The sequence below is a fragment of the Sorex araneus genome, chromosome 6 (assembly GCF_027595985.1).
Source record: "Sorex araneus isolate mSorAra2 chromosome 6, mSorAra2.pri, whole genome shotgun sequence".
Lineage (NCBI taxonomy): Eukaryota > Metazoa > Chordata > Mammalia > Eulipotyphla > Soricidae > Sorex > Sorex araneus.
Genome location: NC_073307.1, coordinates 98,687,882 through 98,713,676, shown reverse-complemented (window position 1 = coordinate 98,713,676; position 25,795 = coordinate 98,687,882). Strand labels below are relative to the sequence as shown.

The 25,795-nt window shown below is 44.1% G+C and overlaps 1 protein-coding gene and 1 non-coding gene across 3 annotated transcripts in view; both read left to right on the top strand.

Moving 5' to 3' along the window:
- The window catches only part of SMC1B (structural maintenance of chromosomes 1B), a 50,682-nt gene that overhangs the window by 2,090 nt on the left and 22,797 nt on the right, over nucleotides 1-25,795 (top strand). For both annotated transcript variants that reach the window (XM_012933226.2, XM_004610569.2), the window contains exons 2-11: nucleotides 552-740; nucleotides 2,058-2,170; nucleotides 2,250-2,453; nucleotides 7,843-8,081; nucleotides 10,850-11,108; nucleotides 13,149-13,289; nucleotides 19,019-19,101; nucleotides 19,684-19,891; nucleotides 20,585-20,770; nucleotides 24,021-24,200. In XM_012933226.2, coding sequence (XP_012788680.2) covers nucleotides 552-740; nucleotides 2,058-2,170; nucleotides 2,250-2,453; nucleotides 7,843-8,081; nucleotides 10,850-11,108; nucleotides 13,149-13,289; nucleotides 19,019-19,101; nucleotides 19,684-19,891; nucleotides 20,585-20,770; nucleotides 24,021-24,200 — 1,802 coding nt within the window. The remainder of the gene's footprint in view (nucleotides 1-551; nucleotides 741-2,057; nucleotides 2,171-2,249; nucleotides 2,454-7,842; nucleotides 8,082-10,849; nucleotides 11,109-13,148; nucleotides 13,290-19,018; nucleotides 19,102-19,683; nucleotides 19,892-20,584; nucleotides 20,771-24,020; nucleotides 24,201-25,795) is intronic.
- LOC129406408 (U2 spliceosomal RNA) lies at nucleotides 1,640-1,830 on the top strand. The gene has a single exon (XR_008630997.1). It is a non-coding gene; the product is annotated as a U2 spliceosomal RNA (small nuclear RNA).

The following is a 25,795-nucleotide window of genomic DNA, read 5'->3' as shown; positions in this document are numbered from 1 at the left end:
ATGTTTCCGACTGAGACCCAACAATATGCAAGTATTAGGAGCAGAAACTGCAGAGGGAGGCAGGGCATAGGAAGTATAAGAAAATGACAAACTAGCTGAAACAGAAGGTCAGATCGCATTATTTAGGCATTATTTATTTCCTTGTTCTTTAAACAAGGAAATTACAGTTGGGGTTGGAGCAGTAGTACAGTGGGTAGGGTACTGACCTGGGTTCTATCCATAGCATCCTGTATGGCCAACCGATTAACACCAGGAGTAATGTTAGACCCAAAGAGCCAGAAATTTTCTTGTAAAAAGGAAAGTACTGTGTCTGACCTCACAGGAAAAAGTGAAGATTGGGAAAGGTTTTCTAGGCTGACGTTTGGGCTGGTTCAGAAGAGTGAAGAAGGTACTGGACCAGAGTACAACGGGTGGTGTGTTTGCCTTCACTCAGCCGATCAGGGTTCTATCCCTAGAACTCCATTAGGTGGCAATTTGAAAATTCCAAAGTTAATGGGTATATTAAGTGAATAATGTTTTAAGAATGATTTCAATATCTCTATTTTCCTCAGGAAAATCTAATGTTATGGATGCACTTAGTTTTGTAATGGGAGAGAAAACAGCTAATTTAAGAGTAAAAAATATCCAAGAACTTATTCATGGAGCACATATTGGGAAACCTGTTTCTTCTTCTGCAAGTGTAAAAATTATTTATTTGGAGGAAAGTGGAGAAGAGAAAACATTTACAAGAATTATCCGAGGTATTTTCTTGTATAAGTCTGCTTACGAATCTTTTTTTTTAAGTTGGATAATTTATTTTTTCTGTCTTTGAAGGGTGTGATTTATTCCACCAGCATAGCAACTCTAGAAATTCTTTTCTTTGGGATAGTAAATCTCAAAAACAAGTAAGACAACTTGATTGATTCTCCACCAGGTCTCTTCTATGAGTAGAATATAAACATTCAGACCATAGCACCATCCTACTTTATTATTTTGGAGGGGGATCCCCTAATGGTGCTTAGAAGACTTGGGTGTCCCTCTCAGTGACTTTTTGCTGGTAGGGCTGGCAGTTCAGTGCAGGGGCCGCAGGATGCAGTGCTGCCAGGGCCCAGGGTGCCTGGGTCCCACCTGGTGATGCTGGGGAGCCTTCAGGCAGGGCTGTACCCGATGACGCTAGGAGACCAGTTGGTGCTGGGGATCCACCAGGGGTGAGCTGCGTGCAGCCGTGTACCCTAACCCCTGTACTCTCTGGCCCCTCCATACTGTTTCAGATGACAGTGCCTGTTTTCCCTGTGTATAAACTCTTGTACCCCATTCCCAGGTCTATTTTACTTATCACCACTTAATACTGTCTCACATATTTCCTTTATTTTTACATACCTTTTTTTGTTTTGTTAATCTCTGGATCAATAGCACAGCGGGTAGGGTGTTTGCCTTGCATGGGGCCCACCTGGGCTCAATTCCTCTGTCCCTCTTGGAGGGCCAGGCAAGCTACAGAGAGTATCCCACTGTACAGCAGAGCCTGGCAAGCTCCTCATGGCATATTTGATATGCCAAAAACAGTAACAATAAGTCTCACGATGGAGGTGTTACTGGTGCCCACTCGAGCAAATCGATGAATAATGGAATGACAGTGCTACAGTGCTAATCCCTCAATGAGATTGTTTCTGGGCCTTTTGGCTAAGGTCAAGTGTTTTATCTGTTCTTATCAGCTTGATATCTGATACATCCTCTATCTGAAGACAATATAGTAAATGGATTTTTGGAGCTAGGAGTTGGAATAGGAGCTTGCTCCATCCACCTTGCACATCGACCTGGTATTGCAGTACGTCCAGGAATGGTGCACCAAAAATAAATAAATAAATGAATAAATAAATCTCTCCGAGGAGGACATGAACTCATGGAGTGCAGACTTCGGTCTGTTTGGTTCATTGTGGTGTCAGATAATCAAGTACATTTATTAACATGTAAATTATTGCATAACTGGCTATTTCAATGAGAATTTTAATAAACTTTAATAGTTGCTGATATATATCTAGTATTTACACTTCCTATAACAGTCTTTATTTTTATTATAGGAGGAGGCTCAGAATTTCATTTTGGTGACAATCCTGTGAGTCGCTCTGTTTACATAGCAGAATTGGAAAAGATAGGCATAATAGTCAAGGCTCGCAATTGCCTAGTTTTTCAGGTAGGTAGATTTTTGATTCATGATTTTGAAAATATATGGCTCTATTTTTTTATATTGTGTCCTTTACTGTTTTTAAAAGGGAACTGTTGAGTCTATCTCAATGAAAAAACCCAAAGAAAGAGCCCAGTTTTTTGAGGAAATAAGTACATCAGGGGAACTTACAGGAGAATATGAGGAAAAGAAAAGAAAGTTACAAAAAGCTGAAGAGGATGCACAGTTTAATTTTAATAAGAAAAAAAATGTAGCTGCAGAACGCAAACATGCAAAATTAGAGAAAGAAGAGGTAAGGTTTCATGAATATTCTATTGTGTTACAGAAATTACTTTATTTCCTAGGTATTATCTTGAAGCTACTTAAAAGATCTTTTAATAATAAGAGTGAAAGTACGATGTTCATTAAAGATAAACTTTTTGAATTTCTCACTGCCAGGGTTTTCTTTTTAAAATTTTTTTCTGGGGCTGGAGTGATAGCACAGCGGGTAGGGCGTTTGCCTTGCACGCGGCCGACCCGGGTTCAAATCCCAGCATCCCATATGGTCCCCTGAGCACCGTCAGGGCTAATTCCTGAGTGCATGAGCCATGAATGACCCCTGTGCATTGCCGGGTATGACCCAAAAAGCAAAAAAAAAAATTTTTTTTCTAAGAAAAAGAGAGAAAAAAAAATTTTCTAAATAGACAAGACTAAACTGCACAAGTATCTGATTTTCCCAAATTAAAATGAGCATGAGGAATTGATCTTGCATGTCAGCGTCTCAAACTTCTGCATATTTTTCCATTATGCTCTTAAATTACTGGGGCAGGGAAGAAAAGGCTCTTGCATTGCACAGGACCAACCCCAACTTGATCACTGGCACCGCTTGTGGTTCCCAAATACTGCAAGAGTGCTCCCTGAGCATGGACCAGGAGGAAGCTCTGAGCACTGCCGGATACAGCTCACTTCACCCAGATTATTGAGGAACTCAAAAGAGATTTCGCTCCTGGGACTAGGAGATAGTACAGTGCTTAAGGTGTAGTGCCCCAATCCCAGTTCGATTCTCAGCACCACATTGACCCCAAGCATCATCGGGGCAGCCCTGGAGTCCCTCCCACAGCCAGGGTGGTCCAGGTAATCCCTCACGCTACAGGGCCCAAGCAGCATCACAGCCTTCGGCCCCTGCACTGAACCAGACAGTCCGATTCACCGAGAACTGCTGATGGGGCCACCAACCTGTGAACACTGCAGAGGAGGCCTTCCTCCAAACTCAAAAATGAGTTTTTTCATGTGGGTTATATACTGGGAGCAACATTTATTGTATTTGAAGATTTACATATATGTATTTTTAATGATAAATGTAAAAGATTATGAACTCTTAGAATGTTGACATGAAGAATGTTTTTTGTTTGTTTGTTTTGGCTACACCTGGCAGTGCTCAGGGCTTACTCCTGGCTTTGCTCTTAGGGATCACTCCTGGCAGACTCAGGGGACCTTATGTGGTGCTTCAAATTGAACCCTGATTGGTGGTGTGCACGGCAAACACCCTATCTGCTGTGCTATCGCTCTGGCCCCCACGGGTTTTTTTTTTTAATTTTATTACTTTAAAAACTTTTATGAGATAGACCATTACAAAACTGTTCATGATTAGGTCTCAGTCATACAGTGTTCCAACATCCATCGCTCCACAAGTGTACATTTCCTAGCTAGCACCAGTGTCCCCAGTTTCCCTTCTGCCCCCCATCAGTCTGCCTCTCTCTCTCCCTCTCCTTCTCCCTCCCCCTCTTCTTCTCCCTCTCCCTCTCCCTCCTTCCCTCTCTCCCCCTCCCCCCTTCTGGGCATTGTGGTTTGCAATACAGATACTGAAAGGTTATCACATATATCCCTTTACCACTTTCAACACTCAGTTTTTGTCCAACGTAATTATTTCCTGCTGTTATTGTCATACAAGAGGACTGGTCAATAGTTGGAATCTACCATAGGTGTTGGGCGGGGCGGAGGGTAGGTAAGATAAAGTTTTGTTTTTACAAACTGCACTTTTAGAGCTTCCTCTTCTCCCTTAACCCATATCTTGCTTGTCTTTATGTCTCTTTGAACTGGTATTCTCTGAAACGTGTATTTTTTTTCCATCTCGCCCAACCCTCACCCAAACACATCTTTCTAAGTAACTTTCATTCAGTTAAAACTATTTTCTCACACACACAAAGCAAAACATTGCACTTTGGGGCCTGGGAGATCTCTCAGAAGAGCTGGAGCGGGTGCTTTGTATGCCGGAGGCCCTTGGCCACATAATCCCCCAAGCACCAAGAAGGAATAGCAGCCCACCCCCAGCACAGAGTGGGGCTTTTGGTTTGTGGTCCAAAAACAAAATGAAAAAATGCATTTAATAAAACAAATAATTAGAAGATTGTCATTATTTCACATCTTTATAATCCTTTTAATATCTGACTTAATAGAAGATGGGTTCTCATACCTGCTATGTTGGGTGTTTTTTGGGTTTTTTTTTTTTTTTACCTTTGGGCCATATCCAGTGGTACTCAGGGGTTACTCCTGGCCTTATACTCAGAAATCACTTCTGGTGGGCAAGGAAAACTATTTGGGGTGCTGGATATGGAACCCGGTCGGTCACAGGTAAGGCAAGCACCTATCAGCTGTATTCGTGCTCAGGCCCTGTGCGTTAGATCTCCGTGCTAAAACCTAGCAGTTAGTTGTACCCATCATTGGCATTTACACTATAATTGCAGATGTTAGCACAATGAGAGAAGCAAAATACTTGTCTGGGGGCTACACCAGACAGTGCTCACGGATCACTCCTGGTAAGGCTTGGGGGACCACTGGGGTTCCAGGGATCGAACCTAGGCCAGCAGCATACAAAGCAGCACACTACCTATTGTATTATCACTCAGGCCCCACAAAGATGATTTTAAATAGCAATATTTATTACCCAAAAGTGTTACAGTCCACGTAGCATTCATTCGGGATGTGATGAAAACAGCAAATACCTGCCTAAGAAATGGCTACTTACTGAAATCATGAATGAGAACATAAGCCCTCAAAACTCAGGCATCTGGCTCTTCTGGAAAAGAAAATAGCAAAAGATCTGAGCTGGAAGAGATAGCATATTCAGTAAATTATAAATGTCACCGTGGTAGGAGAGAGAAGTTACAAGTTTGAGACGCAGAAAGGAACTGCTTCTGAGAGGAGACTCGATTCCCAGCCCTTCAGAGGCTTTATGCAAGACTCTGATTTGCTTTAGAACAATACTCTGATGCAAACGTATGCAGAAGGCCAAGTTTGATCCTCATACCCCTGAAATAAAAATGTGTTAACTATATACAAGATGTATGAGCTATGTATATGATATATATATACACATGTATGTGTATGTATATATATACATACATATATATACATACATATATATATAGCATTGTCATCTTGTTGTTCATCGATTTGCTCGAGTGGGCACAGTAACACCTCCATTACGTCTCCATTGTGAGACTTGTTACTGTTTTTGGCATATCAAATACGCCACAGGGAGCTTGCCAGGCTCTGCCATGCAGGTGGGATACTGTTGGTAGCTTGCCGGGCTCTCCGAAAGGAACGGAGGAATCGAACGCAGGTCGGCCGCATGCAAGGCAAATGCCCTTCCCACTGTGCTATACATTTAAAAATTGCCTACTTTTTTTTCTGGGTTTTGGGCTACACCCAGCAGTGCTCATGGCTTACTCTTGCCTCTGAGCTCAGAAATAACTCCTGGCAGTGCTCAGAGGACCTTATGGGGTGCCTGGGATCGAACCCAGGTAGGCTGCATACAAGGCAAGAGCCGTACCCACTGTACTAGCTCCAGTCCCTATTATGAACTGCACCAAGAATTTGTGAAACAGCATTTGTAACAGGTCATAGCTTCCTAGAGTTCCCCAACAATTTATTTTGGAGTTCCCTAAGTTCAAAACTTTTAATATTCAGATTATTTTTTGCCCTGGGGCCATAGAAAGATACCTGTGTTCAATCTCCTGAACCTCATATGGTCATCCAAGCTTTCTAAGAGTGATCCCTGAAGGCCGGGGCAACAGTACAGCAGATAGGGCATTTGTCTTGCACGTGGCCGACACGGGTTCAATCCCCGGCATCCCATATGGTCCCCAAGCATTGCTGGGTGTGACCCAAAAAAAAGTGATCCCTGAGCACAGAGCTAGGTGTAAGCCCTAATCTTCAGGTATGGCCCAAAAAATTTAAAAATAAAATTATTTGCTTATTTCCAGACTCCTTACCTCCTCTCTCGCCCATAGAATAATAAGATAATAACCCTATAAAAGCAGGAATCGTTTCTTTTACACTATATTTCCAACACAGGGTGAACAGGGCCTTGCCCAATGTATTCATTTTTGTTTGTTTTGGGGTTATTCTCTTTGGTTCTCGGGGATCCATGCAAGCTATCTCTCTGGCCCTAAGTAATGAATATTTGGGGAAAAATAAGTGAAAGTGGTTGTGTATCTTACTAGTGAAATCTCTTTTTCATATTTCTGTCTATACTATTGGTTTTTCCAGTGAAAAGAGTTGCGTGTCAATGAAATTCAGATGGTAACATCAAATACTGAAACTGTTTATAGAAATACGGGACCAGAGAGAGATTACAGGGGCTAAGGCATTTGCCTTGCATGAGGCAGACCCCAGTTCTTTCCATAGCACTGCATTTGTTCCCTTGAGGACTGCCAGTAGTAACCACTGACAGCCAGGAATAGCCGAGTGTACCCAAACCTCTCTCTGCACCCTCCCCATAAAAAGTGTAATTGCAGAACTTTAAACATTATAAGGACACAGTAGATCCATCTATATAATTGTTTTTCATAGCAGCCAGGCAGATAACTATTTACCAGTTACTTGGGTGTATTAGGTCAATAATAAGTTTTTCTCACAAGGCAGCTCTTCCCCTTATTCTTTTATTAACATAATCAAGGCTAAGGGAATTACTCTTTTTCGCTTAAAATTTAGAATTTTAATAGTACTTTTAATTCTATTAGGAAGTTTCATCCTGTGGTAGGGATTTTATCTGGAATCATTGAATTTAAAGTTGCTAGCAATCTAGCAAGTTATTAAACTTACCTCAGACACCAAATGAGGGAATTCAGGGGCTGGAGCGATAGCACAGCGGGTAGGGCGTTTGCCTTGCACGCGGTCGACCCAGGTTCGATCCCCAGCATCCCATATGGTCCCCTGAGCACCGCCAGGAGTAATTCCTGAGTGCAGAGCCAGGAGTAACCCCTGTGCAGAGCCAGGTGTGACCCAAAAAGCAAAAAAAAAAAAAAAAAATGAGGGAATTCATTTTAGAAGTGTTAGTGAACCTGCCAAACTCCATGTCTAGACAGAAATGGCACAGGGACCAAATTAGTGGGTGCCACTCATTATTTTGACAGTTCTAATGCTGAGTACATGAGTATGAAATCTGGTTTATTTTAGAAGAGTTTCTAGAAACATTCTCCAGGTAATGCTATTTTTGACAGAGTGTTCTTTCTCAGTGACAGCTAATAAAATCATTTTTTGTATACTTATGAGAGTTGGTGTGAAAGATTACATAAATATATTTCCTTTTAACTACTATTGAATTGTATTAGTTCACTTTTGGTATAATAACATGAAATATTAGTATGAAAGATTAATATACTTCCTTTTAAATACTGTTGAATTGCACTGTTTTATAGGCAGAACATTATCAAGATCTCCTTGAAGAACTGAAAATAAACAAGATACAACTGCAACTTTTCAAACTATATCACAACGAGAAAAAGATTCACTTTCTGAACACTGAGTTAGAGCATGTTAACAGGAATTTGAGTGACACAAAAGAGTCTCTTTCTCATCATGAAAACATAGTTAAAGCCCAGAAAAAGGAACATGGGATTCTAACTAGACAACTACAGCAAACAGAAAAAGAATTAAAGTGAGTTTTTAAAAAGAGGTTTTTAGTTGGATTTTTAAAGATTTTTATATGTATACATTATATGCCTGGTTGATATTAAATAAGCTTTTTACTTTGTAGTACTTGCAGCTATGTGGAATAAGTTATAATTTCTCCAGTCTCAACAGTATTTTTCTCCTATTAACATTTACAGTCTTGAGGCTGGAGAGGTAGAACAGTGAGTGAGCTACTTGACTTGCATGTAGCTGACCTGGGTTTCGTTTTTGGGTCCGAGTAGTTTTGGACACCATCAGAAGTGATCCCGGAGCTCAGCTGGATGTGGCCCCAGAAACAACAGTTGAACAAAGAAACATCTTACATTCTTAAAGATCCGACCTAGGGCCAGAGCGATAGTACAGCAGGTAGGACATTTGCCTTGCATGCGGCCCACCCGGGTTTGATCCTGACATCCCATATGGTCTCCCTAGCACTGCCAGGAGTAACCCTGAGCATAGCTGGGTGTGGCCCAAAAAGCAAAAAAAAAAATTAATTAAAAAAAAGGATTTAATGACCTAAATGTCATTGCATTTTTTTTTTGCTTTTTGGGTCACACCCAGCGATGCTCAGGGGTCACTCCTGGCTCTGCACTCAGGAATTACCCCTGGCGGTGCTCAGGGGACCATATGGGATGCTGGGAATCGAACCCGAGTCGGCCGCGTGCAAGGCAAACGCCCTACCCGCTGTGCTATCACTCCAGCCCCATGTCATTGCATTATTAACTAGAGTCACATTATTCAGATCTTCTTAGTTTTTACCTAACATCATCTTTTCTCAGTCAGAATACCTTCATACATTATTCGTCACATCTTAGGTTCTTATAGCTATGACAGCTTCCTCGACTTTCCTTGCTTTTGATGACCTTGATGCCTTAGGAAATATTGATCTTTTTTTTCTGGACTGATTGAATTGGAATTTGAGAGTTTTTGTTGTTATTTTAATTATATGAGCCAATTCTAAAATCAGTCTCCTTTAACTTTATTTAAGTCTTACCCAGGTTAGAATCTATAACTTCTGGGCCTGGACCATAGTACATCAGGTAGGGCATTTGCTTTTCACGTGACCAACCCAGGTTCGATTCCCAGCATGTCCTGTATGGTTCTCTGAGCACCGCCTGGAATAATTCCTGAGTGCAGAGCCAGGAGTAACCCCTGTGCATGGGGGGTTCGTGACCCAAAGAGGGAAAGAAAAATTGTTAACCCATATAATCAGGCCAAGCAGTTTTATTAGCTCCATCAAGGTGCTTTTGTGTACTTCCTTCACTCCACTCATTTCCAGAGTAACTTAGGTTAATACCTTTTTTTTCCCTAGCCCAGCTTCAGTGAGGTTATTTCCTACATTTGTAACACAGATTCTTTGTTTGCATTGGGCGGTGCTCAGGGCTTACTCCTGGCTCCGTGTTCAGGGATTATGCCTACTGGGGGCTCAGGAGACCATATACTGTGCCAGGGATCAATCCCAGTCAGCCTTGTGTAAGGCAGATCCCCTACCCTCCATACTGTCGCCCCTGCCCCAACGTAGTTAGATTCTTTTGTTAGGTTCTGTATTCCCTCAGCCTCCTGTTATTTTTTTAAATTTGCCTATATTAAGCTTCACTCTTAGTGCTGCAACTTTGTCAGTTTTGACAGACACATAATGCCATGTGTTCACCATTACAGTATTTTGAAGACTATTTACTACTTGTAAAATTTTTCCTGATTGAAGGGATATTGGCACACAGTAATGAGCGTGGGGCAATAACACTGTGCCTGAAACACAAATATTAATCCTATTGTGAATTGTACTTTGTTATTTTTTAATCCTATACTTCACCTAATTGAACTTTGCCCAACACTTGCTCAGCCTCTGGCGACCACCTCCATTCACGGCTCTGAAGTCAGTTCTTTTCTAGAGGGAGCCACACCCAGCAGCACTCAGAGGCCTGCATGGCTGCTGGGGACCCAGCCAGGCTTCACACCCGCTACACATGTGCTCCACCACCGAAGCTGTCTCCCCACCCCCTCTGAAAGCCAGTTTTTAAATTATATTGTATTTGAAGGGAGCCTTCAAAGAGGTGCTTGGGAGGCCCCGGGCCCCTCAAGCACCTCTTGGCCTCGCAGGTGGTGGTGGGAAGCGAGGAGCCTGTAGTGTTGGCGTGAGCCAGGCCACCTGGTGCACTCGGACGCCTCTGAGGCTGCTCCAGGCCGTGCATGGACACGTGCACATGGACACGCGATGGCAGGATCAGGCTGGCCCTGGCTGCTCCAGCCCCCTGGGATTATTGTTATATGTATGGTTTGGTCACAAAGGAACTTCCCATTCTTTATGCAAGTTTTTATTTTATTTATTTATTTATTTATTTATTTATTTTGGTTTTTGGGTCACACCTGGTGATGCACAGGGGTTACTCCTGGCTCATGCACTCAGGAATTACTCCTGGCCATGCTCAGGGGACCATATAGGATGCTGGGAATCAAACTCGGGTCGGCCGCATGCAAGGCAAATGCCCTCCCTGCTATGCTATCGCTCCAGCCCCTTTATTTTGTTTTGTTTTGTTTTTTTATGGGGGAAGGTGTAGGCCATACCCAGATGTGTTCGGTGCTCTTTCTCCTGGTTCTGTGTGCAGAGGTTTCTCCTGGCAGTGCTTGTGGGATCACAGGCGGTATTGGGAATTGAACGAGAATTGGCTACATGCAAGGCAAATGCTTTAACTTCTGGACTCTCTGGTTCAAGAGTTTAATTTACTTTAAAGTAAACTTAATTTATCTTTTTAGATCTCTTGAAGCACTTTTAAATCAGAAGAGGCCACAGTACATTAAAGCCAAAGAAAATACTTCTTACCACCTCAAGAAATTAGATGTGGCTAAGAAATCAATAAAGGACAGTGAAAAACAGTGTTCCAAACAGGAAGAGGACATTCGCGCCCTGGAGTCGGAGCTGGCTGATTTAGACAGCGCCTGGAAGAGCTTCGAGAAGCAGCTGGAGGAAGAACTCTTACACAAAGGGCGTGACATTGAATTAGAAGCCAGTCAGGTGAAAAAGAACACACAGGAGATGCAGCTTTCCCTTTGAATTAAACATTTTAAAGGAAGATATTTGATATTTCTTAAGATTTAAGATACTTTGATCTAAATTTTGGAACTTCAGTTCTTCAAACTGAATATAGATTTTAGTCTTTAGGCTCATTCTCTTTTATAGGGTAAGATAGCACTTAGAGAATTAATGAATTAAAGTAATTAAAAATACTTCAAAAGATCATGGTATCATTTTGTAATAAGTTAGGTGATTAAATAATATCTTTTGTGTTTTTACAGTATTTTTTTCTCATGCCTATTAGAAAATGTTAAAAGTCTGATATGTAACCTTAAGAGCCATAATCATTTCATTCACAGGAGGAAAATTAATGCCTTAAAGTGTTAAGTTATTAGTGCCCAACTTACATAAGAGGTCTAGTAAATAGGAGCATTCTTCATCTTAGAGATTTTCCCTCATATTAACTTGAAATATGTACTCTTGTCTTTTCTCTCTTGAACAGATCTGTCTGTCTCTCTCATATTCCTCTAAATCAACCCCTGAGGCTGGAGAGACAATGTAGGGGTTAAGGAACTGGGGTTTCATGTGGTTGATCCCCTTTCAAACTGCACCGCATACAATGATCCCCCGTCACTGCTAGGAGTAAGCCCTGAGCACAGAGCCAGGAATAATCCCAGAAAAAGCGTTTTTCTCTAAAAAAAATTATTTCACTTTAAAAAAATTATAGTAAGTAAATAGTATCCAAATTTTGCAATTCATAGTTAGAAACATCCAATGAAATTTTATATTAGCGCTTTATTGTTTTTTTAATTTTGGAGCCATACCCACTGATGCTCAGGGATTACTCCTGGCTCTGTGCTCAGTAATTATACCTGGCAGTGCTCAAGGGACCATACAGGATGCCATAGATCAAGCCTGGGCTGGCAACATGTGAGGCAAGTGTCTTAACCACTGTGCTCTAGCTCCAGCCCATTTTATCTCCATTTCATGGGCCAAGGAGCTCACTCGAAGGGCTAGTGTGTGCTTTGCATGCTAGAGGTCTGAATTCTGTACCCAGTATTTTATGGTTCCCAAGTACTGCCAGGGGTGGCCCAAAGGAGAGAAAAGATCTTAGAATGTCAACTAATCATCCACTGTATAAATAGTGATGGTTGTGTATAAAAAGGGGGAAAACACATTGCTTTCCCTGAACTCCTCTTGTCTTTCTGTTAGTGAGTTGAGTATAGCTCGATGGGCTGAGACTCAGGCTCGCTCCCAGCATTGCATGGCCCCTGGGCACCTCTGGGAGCCAAGTACGACCCAAAAACTAAACAAAATACAGTTGCCTTAAAGAGGACCAGAGATCTGGAGAAATAATAATACAGTGGAAAACAGGACACTTGCCTTTCACCCAGTTCCTGAGTTCAATCCCTGGCACCCCGTATGTGGTCCCCAAACAGTGCAAGAGTGATTGCTGAGCGTACAGCCAGAAGTAAACCCTTAGCACCACCGGGTGTGGCCCAGAACAAAAAAAAAAAAAAACAACAGAAAAAGAAGACCAGAGATAACCTGCCTGGCAGTGCTCAGGGAACCATGTGACATGCTGGGATCAAACCCAGGGTGGCTGCATGCAAGACAAATGCCGTAGCCCCTGGACTGTTGCTCTGACCCAGGGGCATTAGGCTTACCCCAGCCCTGAGGTAAAAAAAAGAAAAAGGAAGAGATTTTATATTGGTTTTAAATACCTTATTGATTCCATTTTTGTGCCATGATCTAAAGATGATGGCAAACTTTGGTTTGGTGTGGTTGTATAAAATACACTTTTGATAAGATTGCCATGTTCTCGGTTTGGCCTTCAAGTCCGTGATCCCCCTTGAATACATCTCTCGCTTTGCTTGCCCGTTTCCACTCTGGAGAAGCCTGCGTTCTCTCTCAAACCCACACTTCTCTCTCACGTTCCCCTCGAATCTCTCTAAATAAGTTTCAATAAAATTTATCTTGCTTCACGCACGAGGATGAGCATAACTCTAAGCTGGCAATGTTGAAATGCTTTTGATACAGCTGGATCGCTATAAGGTACTTAAAGAACAAGTTAGGAAGAAAGTGGCTATCATGACCCAACAACTGGAAAAACTGCAGTGGGAACAGAAGGCGGATCAAGAGAGACTAGCATTCGAAAAGCGGAGATGTGGAGAAGTAAAGGTACCTTAGTTTTGTGCAGTTATGGTTTAGAATGATCGGCAATGATATTTTATTCTTTTGTATTAATTTTTTAGCACATGAATGGATTTCCATCAAACATAAGCAGTGTATTTTAAAATTCTGTTCAGTATCATTTAGCTGCTCTTTCGTGGTCTGGGACATATACTAGTGCCTTAATTTATGGGGTCAGTACATTTGCCACACATCTGTACAGTGGTAGGCATAGGAAGGTGTGTGAGTTCTTTTTGTTGTTGGCTTTTGTTTTGTTTGGGAGCCACACCCAGCTGTGCTTAGTGGGCTCAGACCCTAGTGGGCTCAGACCATAAGGGGTGCCGGGGACTCAGCCTGGGTCTGCAGTGTCTAAGGCAAGCGCTTCACTCACTGTACTCTCTCTCTGCCTCCTCGTCTCTTCAAAAATCATTTTTAATGTGTTCTAGACCAGTACAGTTAGGGGAAAAGTAGACAAGGGTAATGAGAAAAATGAATTCCATGATCGAGATTAATGCGAAGTAGTTGTTAAATGTTAAGGGCGCAGCGTAGTCTGCATCAGGGGTGACTCGGCGCTGCGTGGCAGTTTCACCTCAGAGTGAGGTAGATGTGCTTCCCGGTGTTGGCAGCTGACGATGGACTATTGGTCAGTAGGGAACCTTGAAGCTTTTCTGGACCTGAATTCTTACTTTGTACGGTGAGGGACAGTCTGGCCCCTAGTGATGGGCAAGCTGAGTGAAAGCGGTGAGATGCCAGGTCTTGGTGGGGTCTTTCCCTTTCATGCCTCCTGACCTCTCTTTCCGTGGGCCTTCTCACCTGTGGGTTGCTATAAATGTGTCTCACTAGTAACTTTACAGCCCAATTTGGACAGAACTGAGGACAGATCATCCTATATTAAGCAGTTTTTGACTCTACCCAAAATTTGAACACTATTTCTAGTAAGAGTTATAATAGTGAAATGGTTCTGCATAACAAATACATTTAATTATAATAAAATTCATTTTAGAAGGACTGGAGCAGCAGCACAGTGGGTAATGCGCTTGCCTTGCACATAGCAGACCCAGATTCTATCTCTGGCACCCCATGTGAGTGACCTCTGAGCACAGAACCAGGAGTAAGTCCTGAGCACCACTGGTATGTCCAAAAACAAATAAAATATGAGGCTGGAGTGATTGCACAGTGGGTAGGGCGTTTGCTTTGCACTCGGCCAACCTGGATTCGATTCCCAGCGTCCCATATGGTCCCCTGAGTACCATCAGGAGTAATTCCTGAGTGCAGAGCCAGGAGTAACCCCTGTGCATTGCCGGGTGTGACCCAGAAAGAAAAAATATACGAATAGGGGGCTGGAGAGATAGCACAGCGGGTAGGGCGTTTGCCTTGCACGCGGCCGACCCGGGTTCAAATCCCAGCATCCCATATGGTCCCCTGAGCACGGCCAGGGGTAATTCCTGAGTGCAGAGCCAGGAGTAACCCCTGTGCATCGCCAGGTGTGACCCAAAAAGCAAAAAAATATATATATATATATATACGAATAAATAAATAAAACAAAATTAATGTTAGAACTTGAGAGGGGACAAACATTTCTGCATGACTATTCCTTTACACCTCATAGCACTGTAGGGGCCAGGAATGTAGCTCGGCAGTAGGACCTGTCTTGTTAAGGCCCTGGGTTTGAGTCCTGGCTCCAGAAAGTAATGTGTGGGTGGATATTTATTCTAAGGTACGAAAAAGAACCTGAGGGTGTAGATTTCAGAATGAAATATGTCTCTAGAAGTGGCTCTGATGTTTCACAGAAACAAAAGCAGTAAGAGTGCAGTGTATCCTGCACCCTGAACTGCTGCGCGCCCAGTTTATGCAAGGCTTAGACAACTTTAAGAAAGAGATGCTACATTCTCATTCTGCTTCCCGCTTCTCTACATTTTCTGCCTTGGCGATCTGATGGATCTGTATTCCCATAGCTTTAAAGTACTGTCTGCCGAGGCTCCCAATTCCGTATTTTTTTATTCTTTTTTGGGTCACACCCAGCGAATCTTGGGTTACTCCTGGCTCTGCCCTCAGGAATTACTCCTGGTGGTGCTTGGGGGAATCACATGGGATGGCCAGGGATTGAACCTGGGTCGGCTGCGTGCAAACGCCTTACCCGCTGCACTATGGCTCCACCTCGGCAATTGTCTATTTTGGCAGGGGAGAGAGGCACAACCAGCAATGCTCAGGGGTTACTCCTGGCTCTGCACTCAGGAATTACTCCTGGCAGTGTTCAGGGGACTGCAGGATGCTGGGGATGAAACCTGGGTCGGCCACGTGCAAGGCGAAGGCCCTCCCTACTGTACTATCACTCCGGCCCCTCCCAAATGTGTATTTCTAGTCATGACTTCTAAATCCAGTGCGCCCAGCTTTTTCCTTTGCATCTCCTACTGGATATTGAATAAACATCAAAACAACTCTCAGACTGATTGGTTTGCCCAGATATGCCCCACGTACAGTCCTTCCCATCTTGGGGGTAGCTGTCCCGTTTGCCACCTGCCTCGCCCAGTAGCCTTAGACTCCAGCTTTGACGCAAATTCTGTTGGCTCCACTTTCAAAATACACTTCTTTCCGGGTCAGCAGCTGCCATCGTAGCCCAATTGTCCATGTCTGTGTTGGCTGAGGCCGGGAGGAGTGGGGATGCGTTAGGGTTCCCTCCTGCACTGCAGCCAGAGTGATGCCGTCCAGAGCCAAGTCACATGACTAAGCTTGTTCTTGTGGCAGTCCTGGGGGGCGTCCCTTCACATACAGACTGTATGGGCGAGTCTGCAGGTACCTCACGCCGACCTGGCTGGGGTCCTCGTCTCCCTTTCCTAAGTTCCTCTCAAACTTCCTTTTTCTATTTAGTTTACTCTTTCGGGGGTAGAGGAGTGTTGCTGTCCACAGCCAACAGTGGTCAAGGTTGACTCCTGGCTCTGTGCTCAGGGATCACTCCTGGCGGGGCTCAGGGGACCAGATGCACTGCTGGGGATCAAACCTGCGTTGGTCTGCTCTTCTGTGGCTCCGGCTCCTGCTTTACTCTCACCTGTCTACCTTCCCCTCTAGAATGTAAACCTCGTAAGTGCAGAAGGTTGTTGTATTCACTGATACATTCTATATTCCAAGCTACACATTGATTGATATCTATATGCCTATCTGGAATAAATTGTAGAACAGATTGTCAGTAGTGTTTGTTGACTTTATGAACTGTATGGAGGAAGGAATCAAGGCACAAGATAGCTCACTTGACTAAACGTACCTGTCTGATGTCAAACACCATCTTTGGAATGAATCTTCTGCATTTCGGGTCTCATGGCACTTTGTGATTTAGTAGACAAAAATATAAATATGTATAAATGTGTAGTCACAGATGATCCTGTAAGAAAAGAAGAGTACTCAGGAGGGAGAAAAAATGTAGTACAGAACAACAGTAATTCTTTAAAAATATCTGCTTGGGGCTGGAGCAATAACACAGCGGATAGGGCATTTATTTTGCATGCGGCCAACCCGTGTTCAATTCCCAACATCCTATATGGCTCCCCAAGCACCTCCAGGAGTGATTCCAGAGTGCAGTCAGGAGTAACCCCTATGCATCACTGGGTGTGACCCAAAAAGAAAAAAAATCTGCTTAATTTCTGTGACATTATAAAGGCACATGCTGATTTCTGTAAATGTTCATTGCAAAATTTTGCCTTTATGAAAATGCCTTCCCATCTTGGAGTTGAAGGTACAGTACAAGGGATAAGATAATTGCATGCTGCTGACCCCTAGTTCAGTCCCTGACACCACACGGGTCCCCAAGCCCCTCCTGGAATGACTCCTGAGCCTGAGCACTGCCAGGTGTGGCCCAGAAATCAGAATCAGAAACCCTCCCCCAAATCCTTGCTTTCTTTACATGCTGAATTCTATCTAGGGGATGAATTCTAGACTGACCCACCTCCCAAAGACTTTTTTCTTGGTGTTGCTGGGATTGAACCCCTGGTGACCCATGTGCAGGGTTAGTGTTCCCTTGCTGCACTGTTTCGCAGGTCACTCCTTTTATTCTCTCCCTGCACCTCCAAAACTGAACTTGAGGGAACTGAAGATAGCATAAAGGTGAAGGCAAATGTTTTCGATACGGCCGTCCTGGGCTTGACCCCTGAGCGCTGCTGGTGCAGTCATGGAGGCCCCTTAACGCTGCTGGGTGGGACCCTGCTAGGGTGGCCAAGGTCCTTCCCAGCACCCTACGGCCAGCACTGCGCCCTCGGATTCTCTCTTCTAGTCTGTTTGGCCAGAAACCCCCAATGAGGTCCCAAAGCCCCCTGAGCACTGCTCTAGAGGTCTCGCCCCCAAAAAGCCCCAGGATCCTGACTGCTAGGCCACCAGGGACTCTCAGAAGAAGAACCGGGAAATAATTTCTTTCCTAATCAGTCATTGTGCTTTAACTTCTAACGACTAACCGGGTGGAAGGGAAAATACAGATAACTGGCCCAAGGCTGCTGACCTGAGCGGCTTAGGGCTGGACGCTAACAGTGCCCCGGCACATGTCATGGTTGCTTAAGGTGTGGTTCCCTCTTGATTATAAAAACATCAAGGATGAAATTGAATGTCAGATGGAGACCTCTGTAACCAGACCGAGTTTCCCATAGGACACCTGACTTCCCACAGATTCAAGACTGACGCGTGCTGGACAGTTTGTGGGCTCTCCACAGCTAGGGGGAGCATGGTCAGCTGATACCCCAAATCCACAGTGTCCTATCCCAGGTGTCCACGTATGCCTCATTATGCCTCCCCAAAGTCCGCAGGATTGGCATGCCTCCCTGCAGGCTAGTAAGAGGGAAGGGACCTTCCCTTTCATCGGTCCTGGCCTGATTTATTTTCTGAATAGAGCTTGCTTGCCAGCCTGCCATCTCAAATGACCTCCGACTGACCCTGCAGATGTTTGCCACTGTGATGGACCTCACCTGAGGTTGACAAGTTATGGGAGTAACCAGAGTAAACTCTGAGGTGTAGGTGTTTCCAATTGACTGGATTTGCTAGTCCTTCTTAACTATTTTGTTTTGGGCCATACCTGGCAGTGCTCAGGGCTTACTTCTGGCTATAGTCCTGACGGGACTCGAAGGACCATATATATGGAGATCAAACCCAGGCCTGTGCATGAAAGGCAAGCGCCCTATTCTCTGTACTATCTCTCTGGCCCCAATAATACATTTTTCTTAACCTCATCACTTCAAATAGAATTATTTCTCCTCCTCTTCCTCTTCCTCCTCCCCCTCCCTCTCCCCATCTTGACCCTGAGTGGAATTCTCTGGTGCATTAATGAGATTTCATCATGGAAACCTTAATTTTAACATGTGTTACTTTCTGGGGCTGGAGAGATAGTCCAGCAGGGAGGGCACTTGCTTTACACACGGCCCACTGGGTAGGACCCCCAGCACCCCATACAGTTGCCTGCGTTCCGCCAGAGTCATTCCTGAGTGTAGAGCTAGGAGTATCCCCTGAGAAGTGCGCCAGGTGTGGCCCCAAAACAAAACAAAGCAATAAAGTGATGTTTTGAGAAGTAGAAAAACACAAAGAAAAGATGAAAGTAGCTACACATATAACTATAACTGATACATTTCAAGCTCAGAACCACCTACAATGTTACATTAAATAGGAGGCATAGTCGTTCGTATTAACTTGATAGAGAAATTGTCAGAGAAAGTAGTTTCCTTGTTTAGAATTGCTGAATTAATCTGAGGTTTCATTTCCTATTTTAGGAAAACCTAAAACAAACAAAAGAACAAATAGAAGATCATAAAAAGCGAATAGAGAAGTTGGAGGAGTACACAAAAACATGCATGTGGGTAGAGTAAAACTAGAACATTCTCGCGGCTTCTTTGAGCTCAGAGGCCGAGGAGGGTCCTGAATATCCATCTGGTGATTGCTCCCACTTCTGTTCCCACTGTCGTGTGTGGAGCGTCACGTCCTCCTCTGCTTTTTGCTTCATTTTAAATATTTGAAAATTGTACTTAACCATATAATAGAAAACTACGTGTGTTTTGAAAGGACAGATACTTAACAGTGGTGAAACAAATTTCTCCTGTCGTTGATAGTTAACAAAAATTATGCCATGAAAGCTAGCACAGTGTATTCTGCCACTGAATTTCTTTTTAAATTGAAATTACTTATTCAATTCGTGATAATTGCTCTGGTTATACTCATTTGTTCTTTTATAGTATCCAGAGATATGTGCATTTGAAGCAACAGAAAATGATCAAAATTTCTTTGTCCATCTTTGGTGTTAAATTTGGCATTAAATTTTTCTTCATTTAAAATTAACGAGAGTCCTCCATTTCTATAGAATGCCAGATCAGAGTATATATTCTTTCTAAGTCCTAGTTTTTCTTCTTGTTTTTGCTGTATAATCTTTTACTGTGTATAGGGATTGCTTGAAAGAGAAAAAGCTGCAAGAGGAAACCCTAGTGGATGAAATTGGAAAAACAAAATCAAGAATATCTGAAGTTAATGAGGAGTTGAATGTTATTAGAAATGATTTACAAAATGCTGGAATTGATAATCATGAGGGAAGACGTCAGCAAAAGAGAGCAGAAATCCTGGAAAACCTTAAGAGACTGTACCCAGATCTGTTGGTAATTAGAAATGAATTGAAACAAAAGGGCTGAGCGTTCTTAATTGGAATTTAAATTGTTCACCATTATTAGGAAGTAAAGTTGTCTGAGAAATGTTACATTTGGGGCCAGGGAAAGAGACCTCAGAGGATGAGCACATACTTTGCATGTAGAACCCTGGGTGGGTTCAAGCCTGGCACTCCCAGGTCCCCTGAACACTGCCAGGGACAACCCAGGCACACCAGCTGTTGTCACTCTAGCCCCTCTCAGATATTTTAAGGCTGGACCATCTAAATGGACGTTTCATAACAAAACTTAAACAATGAATGAAACGCTGTTAAATATTGTTTATAGCACTGTGGCACTGTCATCCCATTGTTCATTAATTTGCTCGAGCGGGCATCAATAACATCTCCATTGTGAGACATTGTTACTGTTTTTGGCATATCAAATACGCCACGGGGAGCTTGCCAGGCTCTGCCATGCGGGCGGGATATTCTCGGTAGCTTTCTGGGCTCTCCGAGAAGGATAGAAGAATTGAACCCGGGTCGGCCGAGTGCAGGGCTAATGCCCTACCCGCTGTGCTATCGCTCCAGTGCATTGTTTATAATTTTATAAAATTAAATATTGGTTTACTTTGTTACATTAGAAAGAATGAAATAATATGTTCCTCACTAAGATATTTTTCTCTCTTTTTTTATGAAACCTACCTAGTTTGGAAGACTGCTTGACCTGTGTCACCCTATCCATAAGAAGTACCAGTTGGCAGTTACTAAACTTTTTGGCCGGTACATGGTGGCCATTGTTGTGGCCACGGAAAAGGTAGCAAGGGATTGTATTCGGTTCCTGAAGGAGGAGAGAGCTGAGCCTGAGACATTCCTTGCTCTAGATTACCTTGATGTAAGATATTTGTAACGTTTAGTATTTAATAATGAAAAGTTGCCCTTAACATGTGTTTTTATGCCTAAAATGTGGTTTTGGATTGACAAGAATCATAGCTTACGTGTCAGCCAGTTATTCAGATGGCGGGGTTAGTGGGTCTGGGTGTTCTCCCTAATCTGGTTTCCCGTGATTCTGACGTGATGATTTTCCAGACTCTGCTCTGGCACCACATGCTCCCAAACATCTCAGGAGAGCCTCTGCCCCCTCCCCCCCCCCACACACACGTTAGCACCAAGCCATGAGTAATGCCGGAGCAATGCCATGTGGCCCAGGAACAAAAACATTTAAAAGAAGGGCTGGGGAGTCAGAGCAATAGTGCAGGGGGATAGTGCATTTGCCTTGCACTTGGCTAACCTGAATTTGATCCCCAGAACCCCATATGGTCCCCTAAGCACTTCCAGGAATGATTTCTGAGCTCAGAGCCAGGAGAAACCCCTGAGCATTGCTAGGTATAGCCCCAACCAAAACAAACAAGAAATTTTTAAAAACATCCTCTAGAGTTGGACTGCTCAGACCTTGAATTCCAGCTCCGCTTTTTTATTTTTCTGCCTGTGAAGTGGAGGGATTAGTCTTGACTGGGTTAGTACAAAAAGTTCCACGAGGGAGAGACACTCATGCAGCGCATGGCATAGGGCAGAGACCTGCAGACGTTCCTTTCTGCCCAACCATACTCGCACAGTCCCATCTGCCCATTGAAAATTCTTTTTTTTTCCTGCTTTTTTGGGTCACACCTGGCGATGCACAGGGGTTACTCCTGGCTCATACACTCAGGAATTACTCCTGGCGGTGCTCAGGGGACCATATGGGATGCTGAGAATCGAACCTGGGTTGGCCGAGTGTAAGGCAAACGCCCTCCCCGCTGTGCTATCGCTCCAGCCCCTGCCCATTGAAAGTTCTTATCTCATTGTTAATCTGCCTGTTAAAACCCTGTTTTATTTTTTTTGAACTTATTTTTTCAAGACTTAAAAAAAAAATAGTACAGGGGCTGGAGCAATAGCACAGCGGGTAGGGCGTTTGCCTAGCACGCGGCCGACCCGGGTTCTAATCCCAGCATCCCATATGGTCCCCTGAGCACCGCCAGGAGTAACCCCTGTGCATTGCCGGGTGTGACCCAAAAATAAACCAAAAAAAAAAAATAGTACAGGGTCAGAGAGACAGTATAGGGAGATAGGTGAGGTATTTGCCTTGATGCAGCTGGCCCGAGTTTACCCCAGGCACCACACGTGGTCGCCCAATACGAACAGGAGTGATCTCTGAGCACTGCCAGGTGTGGCCCCCAAACAACACAGAATATCACTGTGTCACTGTCACTGTCATCCCGTTGATCATTGATTTCCTCGAGTGGGCATAGTAACGTCTCCATTTATCCTAGTCCTGAGATTTTAGCAGCCTCTCTTTTACTCATTCTTCCCAACCGTGCCTCATTGGAGGCTCTTTTGGGGTTAGGGGAATGAGACCCATCATTGTTACTGTATTTGGCATATCGAATATGCCACGGAGAGCTTGCCAGGCTCTGCCTTGCAGGCAGGATGCTCTCGGTACCTTGCCAGGTTCTCCAAGAGGGAGAAGTAGGCTATAAGAGAGCTGTGGGTATGTGGATATATTAAGATGCAATAGACAAAGGCAGTTGTCAAACATTATGAAATATAAAGGGAATTCTCCTACCCTTCTTTGTGCCCAGTTCCTTGAATGTATGTATTTTAAATTGCTTCTCTACGTGCAAATTTATGTAAATACATACCCTCAGATAGATATATGTATACATACATATATATATACACATTTGGTTGTGTATAGGGCTTTGCTTTGTTTACAAAAAGCTTTCATGGCATTTTCAGTAATTCATTGCCTATACATTTCTGTCAGAGAAGGTTTGAAGGCTTTCCTTATCATTTAAGCCTACAATGGTATTTTGAATTTCATAATGCTCTTAAGATCATAAAACTATGATCTTAATGCATTCTTTTTTTAAAAAAAATAATTTTTTAGTATTTATTTAGTTTTTGCTTTTTGGGTCACACCTGGCGATGCACAGGGGTTATTCCTGTCTGCACTCAGGAATTACTCCTAGTGGTGCTCAGGGGACCAGATGGAATGCTGGGAATTGAACCCTGGTCGGCCGCGTGCAAGGCAAACACCCTACCTGCTCTGCTATCGCTCCAGCCCCCATAATGCCATTCTTTCAACACAATAAACAAGTATTGACTCCTACTAGATTTTATGATCTTAAGAGCATGAAGATTTTCTCAGTTGGTTTGTCCCAACTAGAGATAGAATTAAATTTAATCATATAACGCATTATTTATGCATTTTGTAAATTTAGTCTTCTGACTTGTGAGACCATGTAAGGTTTTAGTTGGTTGGTTGGTTTAGTGTTTGTTTTGGCATCACATCCAGCAGTACTTGGGATACACTTGGTTTGGTGCTTATGAGTCAGTTCTAGTGGTGCCCTGGGGACCAGGTGGTGCCAGGCCTGAGTTGGGCATCCCACATGTAGGGCGCTCACTCCAGTCTTTTGCACTATCTTCTCTGGCCCAGTAATTTGCCTTCTTCCTTTTTTATGGTCCTGAGGAAATCAGACCTAGTATTTCACATATGCGTGCCTAGTGCTCTGCTGCCCAGCCACGTCTCCCGCCCCTGTGGGCTTTGTTTTATGGTGCCAGGGTTGAGCTTATGGTCTAATGTGTGAGAGGCATGTGCCCTGTCACAGAGCTGTGTCATCTTCAAGTCTGTGTAGTATTTTTTTTTTATTTTATTTAAATTTTTTTTGGGGGGGTCACACCCGGCGATGCACAGGGGTTATTCCTGGCTCATACACTCAGGAATCACTCTTGGCCGTGCTTGGGGGACCATATGGGATGCTGGGAATTGAACCCGGGTTGGCCACGTGCAAGGCAAATGCCCTCCCCACTGTGCTGTCGCTCCGGACCGCCATGTAGTATTAAACACGGTCTGGGACTGGGAATCAGTTGAGTGTCAGAATGCATACTTCCCACGTCAGAGACCGGGGGCGGGTTCCCAGCACCAGAAATAAAAACATACGGCCTCAGCCGCTTTGGGGATATAGTTCACCAGGTTCTTCTCAAATTGTTGTCAGAAGCGCCACAGAATCTCATCCTGTCCCTCATCCGTCCTACGGGGAAAATATGCTGAGCATTTGGTTCCATCTTGGACTATCTGATGCATCGAGTATTTTTTAACCTTTCAGATCAAGCCCATCAATGAAAGATTAAGGGAGATTAAAGGCTGCAAAATGGTGATTGATGTCATAAAGACTCAGTTTCCTCAGCTGAAGAAAGTGATCCAGTTTGTGTGTGGAAACGGTCTTGTCTGTGAGACTGTGGAGGAAGCGAGGCACATCGCGTTCGATGGGCCTGAACGCCGGAAGGTGAGAGGCTTAGGTAGCACTCTGGGGCCACAAGGCAGCCTTTGGGAGAGTAACACAAACCATGGAAACGTTTGTATATGCTATGACCTGTTTGACTAGGAAACTCGGGAGGGCCAGAGAGATGGTAGAGCAGGTGAGGCATTTGCCAACCAGGTTCGATTCCACACACCCCGCCGGTTCCCCCTCCCGCCACACAAGGCAAGCGCTCTCCCCGCCGTGCTGCCCCCCAGCTCCCCTGCCTTCTCTTTCTCGACGCAACACACCGTGGCTCAGGGTGGGTGTCCTGGAGGCTGTTGTGACGCTGCTGCACACACACTGCTTGCAGCCTTCTAACGGCCACACAGATGTCAGGTGAACCTGTTGACAACTGACCAGCTGAGTGGCTGTGGGGCCTGGTGCGTGCCTCAGCTCCCCCTGCCCGCGGCTGTGCCTCGACCAGGAAGCAGCAGCACGTGCTCCAAGGGGTCGCCAGAAGGAAGCTGCCTCCACTTCCCGTGCGCTTGGGGAGGCCAGAGGGGAAGCCGAGTGTGTGGGCCTCTCCCTTCTAGACCAGAGGCTGTGGAGTGTCCCCCCCTTTCCTGACAGGAGCCAGCCAGTTGAGGCCTCATTGCCCAGCTACACCTGGTAGGGAAGGGAATTCCCCAGGGCCCCAGAAAAGCAGCTGAGGAGTGACTCAACCCTCAGCAGAGTCAGGTGGAAGCCTGGGTATCTGGTAGAAGCCGGGCACTCTGGGACGCTTGCTCTCTGGTTCCGTTCCGAGGGAGAGACCTGGGTTTCTGTTAAACGAAGGTCACTCATACACGGAAGGGATAGCCAACCTTCTCCAGGAAACCCGAATCGTTCCTGGGGCTAGGTTAGAACCCCGCCCTCGGCTCTCTGCCTCCAGATCACTCTGACTCTCTCTACTCTCCTCATCCCATGTCGGACACCTACACATTTCTGTCCCCTGTGAGTCTGGTTCCCTGGGAGTAGGTCCCTCCAGCCCTCGGTGTAGACTGCTCATACACAGCACACTGGCATTTTACCCATTTCGTGTCACCTGCTTCTGTTCCTTCATTGGTTGTCTCTTCCGCTTTGACTAACTAATTAGAAACACTTGCAGAAGACTGAGAATTGTTTTCATTTATTCAAGCATATGCTTATACATATGACTGTTAATTTTAGACTTTGACTTTATTTAAATTTTTTCTGGTTCCATATTCATAATCATTTTAAAGAACGATACTTTGGTGTCCTAATGTTATTAAAGTTACCATAACAATATGCCATAGATGTATAATGGTAAATTCTTTGAAGTAACTTATGTAATATAAAATATTTTATATTAAATATAGATACAGTTCATTTTTGTTTCTCATGTTGAATATATTTGAAACTAATATATTGGAGGAGGGATTTGGGGTCACATATTTTCAACCTTTTTAATTGCTGCTAATCTTTAGACTGGAATTGCTTTGGGCCTTGGACCCAAAGTTTAGTAAGTGGTTTTTCTCATTTACAAATTTTTAGCTATAAAAATTGCCATATTGGGGCTGGAGCGAGGGAGGGCATTTGCCTTGCACATGACCAACCCAGGTTCAATTTCCAGCATCCCA